Genomic DNA, 5,013 nt, shown 5'->3' on the forward strand with positions numbered 1-5,013 from the left:
TCTTCAGTGGTTAGTAGTTATTGTAAAAAAAAAAAAAAGTTTTTATAGTGCCACCATGAGGTCATCTGATGTATTTTATGTTGCTTGAGTAATGAGAAGCAGCATCATCTTCATTTGAACCCTGTTCCAGCACCTTCTGTGCTCCTAGTGAACACCTCACTGTCAGAGTGCAGTAATGTAGCTGTAGTGCACACTGATGGTTTGTCACTTCTTACATTAAAGATGTACAAAAAATAGCAGCAGCATTTGTCTTATGCTGGCAAACTGTATATTACTTAGCTTTTTCCCCCTGTATCTGTAAAGATTATAAAATATTAGTGTAAAATGTTTTAAACATTTTAGAGCAGCGTTTAATAGTTCCATAATGAATGAATAATATACAGGAAAAAAAACTTTATTTTTGGCATACCATTACAAAAAAAAATCCCCCCCAAAAAATAGGAGGGTTTTTTAAGCATTTAAGTTCAATAAACCTTTGATTACAAGCCTACCAGCAAGCCAACAAACAAAAAAAACAAGCACTGTAAGGAATATTAAATAAAGTGTCAGTGATAAAATAAGTATTTTAAAGTGCACACAAAATAACCAAAATGTTCTAACAGAAACACTTGACCATCACTTCACATTATTTTTCTCCCATCTTGTCCTCTGTTGAGTCATATAAGGTGCACAGCTTTGCTGCAGGAGGCCTCTGGGCTTAAAGTCCTCCTCTGAGAAGGGGAGACTGTTTAAAAGTCTGTTTTCAAGCTCCTCTATGAACTCAGGCTGTAATCCATTCAAAGCAATGGATGAAGCACAGGCACCATTATTGGAGCTGCTCTGAAGTAAGGCCACATCCTCGTTTTGACCAGTCACATTGTGTTGACTCATGCCATTCACATCTGGCAATGTGTGGTTGTCTTGAATACTTCCATGTCTTCCACGCTTACTGGTCATTTTGGCACCGGCTTCAAAAGGTCTTTTGGTGATTCTGGCAGGTTTTAGGCAGGCTGTGGTGTTTGTTAGGAGAGCATGGTTATTTTGGGCAAGTGTATTGAGAGGCTCTGCCATTTCTTCAGAGACTGTCTGGACCCTGTCAAGGTTCCATGTGTCTCCAGACTCTCTTCTGCTTTTGTCAGGTGAAATTTGTTTGCCTGGTTCCATAAAGATACAGTCAGTTTCACTTTCTGTGTCTATATCCATGACATCCTGCTCCAGACACTCTTCCTCCCAGGCTTCATCACATGACCGCCTGGATGACCTTACAGGAGACTCAAATACGACTCCTTTCGGAACAAGAGGCTGGAAGTGTCTGCAGCAAACATTACTGAATGCTGATGAGCTGAGCTGCTTCTCAGAATACTTTAACATGTAGTGTTGTACGGACTCAGGTACCAGGATTTCATGGCGCTTTTTACTTGGCAGTAAGGCAGAGAGGCTTCCAGGTAGGCAGTTACCTACTAAGGGGACTAGGGAGGTAGGTTTGAGCGCAGAGACAAAATCCTCGAGCTCTTGGTATGAGGAGTGGTCAGAATAAGGCACAACATGGACACTGGGATGAAAAGAGATCAGATGCCTGCTGGTGGGAAAGATGGCCAAAGTGGGTTGTTCTTTGTTCCATTGGTGCAAAGAGGCAGAACAGATCTCTGACTGTTTCACAACTCGGATACGACCAGCCCCTGGCTCAGTGGTGAAGACATCAGGCAGCTCCAGAGCTTTGAGGGTCTCCATCCTTTCAAAGCTCACCTCAATCCAAGTTTTAAATTCCATTGCCAGTTCCAGGAGCAAGGACTCTTTACCCAGTGCATACAAGCCTGCAAAATAAGATAAGGGTTCGAGTTTATTTTTGGTCACTTAGGGGTAACACTGACATGCCATAACCTCATAAACTGTATAAATTAAAAATATTATCAGTCACTATTTAACCACTTAATTGGTACCTTAGAAAGCAAGGATAGCAACAAAAGTTGCGCACTGGCTAGGGGATGTGCTATGCCGTATCGTCAATGATACTACCAGTATAACTTTTTCTAATCTAAAATTCATCATAGCGCAATATTTACGTAATGATGAGACATGATGTGATATGATGCATTTACGGTCCTTGCTGGTTGCCATTTACGTAGCATGTGAGAGTAGTGGGGTAGCGACAGCATGTGCTAAAAAAGGTCTCTCCAAACTTACCAATGACAACATTGTGAGTGGGGTGGCTGCGGATGATCTCTTTGATTTGTTGAGTGGCTCGCTGTCTGGATGGCAGAGTGCGGTTTGGGTCACAGTTGGTGTCGTCCAGGTACAGGACATCAATAGTGGTGTTGTTCCTCAAGCATGGCTCACGCAGCATTGAAGGAGTGTACCTAAAGTCACCTGAAATTAAGAAATAGTCCGTGCAGTGCGTTAATTTCATGACACTCTGCACAGTACCATAAGATGTTTCAGAAGTAATGAAACAGTGGAAAACTGACCAGTGTACAGTATGGAGCCAAAGTAGCCCTCAAACAGAAACATGACAGAGCCTGGACAGTGATTAGCATCTATCAGAGTGACAGTGAGCCTCTCCTTGCCAATGTCATCAAGTGGGAGCAGGTATGGCTCACCCAGCTCTAAAGGATGGATCCATTGCTCTTTCACCTAAGTAGAAATTGATAACCAAAAAACACACAAAGTTATTACACGTAACAACAAGTAATTCCACTTCCCTCCAACTGTGTCAAATTCCAAAGCAGCACTGAAGCTACTGAAGCAGCCCAACAGAACCAGTTCCTTTAGCTCTGCCTTGTCTGCATGTTACACCTGTGTACTATTCAAAATTAAGATGCTTGTCCAATGGCTACTCCAAAATATTAAAAGTGAAATTTTTACTCTGCTGAGCAGAATAATGTTCCACAATAAAGTCCCAGCAGCAGGTCGAACACAGATGTTATTGTGATTGCTAATTACCTTAAAACTGCAGCAGATAAATGAACATAATACATGTATTGTTTACACCTCTGCTTTACCTGCTGTGACATGAAAATTAAAATGTGAAGTGATGCCATCAAGTGGACTGTCGTGGCTGAAGTAGAGAATCTACGTTATAGGACTGTACTTTAGAGCTCTTACAGTAGTGATTACAGTCAGCATGTGTGTTCCCTGTGGATCCTCTTACCCGTAGTTTGAGTCTGAGCAGAGTGGCAGTGACCGGTGAGCAGTAGATGGGTCTGTTGCTCCAAGTGGAGGTCAATCCTACTGTGTGGTCGGTGTGCATGTGGGACAGAAAGAAGAGCCTGGTACTTGGACTCTTCCGCACTTGCCAGAAGTCTACGGCCAGTGGGGTGTGCGAGATTACTTTTCCATTTACGGACATTGTTACGCCTCCAACTAGAGTTCGGCCAGCTGTTTGGCAGATTGGGAACTGTCACTCGTTTCTACCAACTATTTGGCTGCTAGTTATTTAGACAAACAAGCAGATCCACCAAAGCAACATCTGCCAGAACAACGGAATGCAGTGTTACAAACAGAGCTCACTGATAGCTAGCTAACCAGAGAAGAGCTACCTACCAGTACACACGGCTTTGGCGCCAGTGAGTATTGCCTGGCTGCATAATATTAACATCTTCTGTCCAGCCTTTCTGAATTAAAAGCAGCTGGGCAGCTGCCCAGACATTACATTTCCATAGCTAAGGTGCTAAAAGCAGCTTTCATCCCCGCCATTTGTGTTTTCAATTTAGCGTTCAACGCCTCTTCCGGTTCTTCTTCTACGCTACTGTGTTGTATTGTTGTAGTGTTGTTTTGCACCACACTGCCACCTCGAGGTCACACATAGGATACATTATTAAAATAAATATGTAACAGCAAACTTACCTGTACACTGGATTTAAAACAAACAAAACCAAAAAAAACAGAATGCTAATCCGTTTATAGTTTCAAAATCAACAATAACATTCTGCAAAAGAAAAAAACAAAACAGAATTGAGGTTCCAAGAAGTGCAAAAAGAAACATTAGGCCTAAGTGTGTTTCTTATCTTAGAACAGTAGCTTAGTATTTTAATTCAAGTAACAATTTATTTACATTATAGTCAAGTGTTATTGTTTGATTAGCCTTTTGTGCTAAATTACAAAAAATGCATATGGAAAAACATCAATATTCACATAATAACACATCATATTGTATACACTACAGCATAATTGAGTTTATGTTGTTTGTTCTTGTTATGTTGAATTCTAATTTGTTCTGTAACAAAAGCAGGACAGTGTCTCAGAAAATGGCTAAGTATGTTCTACTGTCCACAGGATGGCGCCAGGAGAGAGCAAACCACTTATGATATGACTTATGATAATTAGATTTCCATTGAAAAGGAAGTGATTATGGAGGACATATATTGTAATTGGTCCATATTAGCTGAGATGAAAAAATTATTTGAGAGACAAACATACAAAAATATCTTTGCGCATTGATTGAAAGAGAAAAACAGCACAGTGTGTGTGCTGTTGTTCAACTGACATTGATATTTGATGATTGATGGCTTCCTCTTTAACATCTCTGTCAAACATGTCAACCTGTAACTGTCCTAAGCATCACCTCATTTCATTATCTGTCACCTGTGTTTTTTCCCTGTCCAATATAAAGAAGAAAAATAAAGAGGGGGTACTACTAAATGGGGGCGTTGCTATGGTGATGACGGAAACGTATTGTAGCACCCCGCCCCCCACCCTCTAACCACCATCCACCCTGCACATGCTCACTTTTCAGGATTATACCTGGGATTGCAGCACATTCTTCTGTTATCACACAGCGTGTGTTCTCTCCCCGTACCTTGAAGCCCATTAATCACACTCTGCTCTACAGTTAATTATCTTTCCAACACACACACACACACACAGTCTCTCTCTCTCTCTCTCTCTCTCTGCAGGAAGTCAGTAGTGCCCCTGTTAATATTCACATCTTGTGCTTTGTGATAGATTACACAGCTGGGAGCCCTTCAGATTATTGTTCACTCTATGTGGTAACTTAAAATCGTCAGTGACAGGATGGATACTAATGATGGTTTACCC

The 5,013-nt window shown here is 41.3% G+C and overlaps 1 protein-coding gene across 3 annotated transcripts; it reads right to left on the reverse strand.

Annotated features, from left to right (window-relative positions):
• Positions 1-328: 328 nt before the first annotated feature.
• Positions 329-3,700, reverse strand: dclre1b (DNA cross-link repair 1B). Of its 3 annotated transcripts, none has more exons than XM_028410071.1 (5): positions 3,520-3,700; positions 3,128-3,207; positions 2,445-2,610; positions 2,164-2,346; positions 329-1,793 (listed from the first exon to the last, which is right to left on the reverse strand). In XM_028410071.1, the coding sequence occupies exons 1-5, from the start codon at positions 3,572-3,574 to the stop codon at positions 616-618; spliced, it is 1,662 nt and encodes a 553-aa protein (XP_028265872.1). In that variant the 5' UTR covers positions 3,575-3,700; the 3' UTR covers positions 329-615. The 3 variants fall into 3 exon arrangements, with proteins under 3 accessions (XP_028265872.1, XP_028265871.1, XP_028265870.1); XM_028410070.1 differs by having other exon boundaries at positions 332-1,793; positions 3,128-3,445; positions 3,520-3,630; XM_028410069.1 differs by having other exon boundaries at positions 332-1,793; positions 3,128-3,662.
• Positions 3,701-5,013: the final 1,313 nt, after the last annotated feature.

The sequence above is a fragment of the Parambassis ranga genome, chromosome 7, assembly GCF_900634625.1.
Source record: "Parambassis ranga chromosome 7, fParRan2.1, whole genome shotgun sequence".
In the NCBI taxonomy this organism is placed as follows: Eukaryota; Metazoa; Chordata; class Actinopteri; family Ambassidae; genus Parambassis; species Parambassis ranga.

Excerpts from the sequence above, each read along its gene's own strand:
- dclre1b (XM_028410069.1), bottom strand. The coding sequence starts at position 3,325 with ATGTCCGTAAATGGAAAAGTAATCTCGCACACCCCACTGGCCGTAGAC. Across the intron at positions 2,347-2,444 it reads TGGCTCCATACTGTACACTG|GTGACTTTAGGTACACTCCT; the intron begins GTCAGTTTTCCA and ends TCTTAATTTCAG. Across the intron at positions 1,794-2,163 it reads CACTCACAATGTTGTCATTG|GCTTGTATGCACTGGGTAAA; the intron begins GTAAGTTTGGAG and ends CTTATTTTGCAG.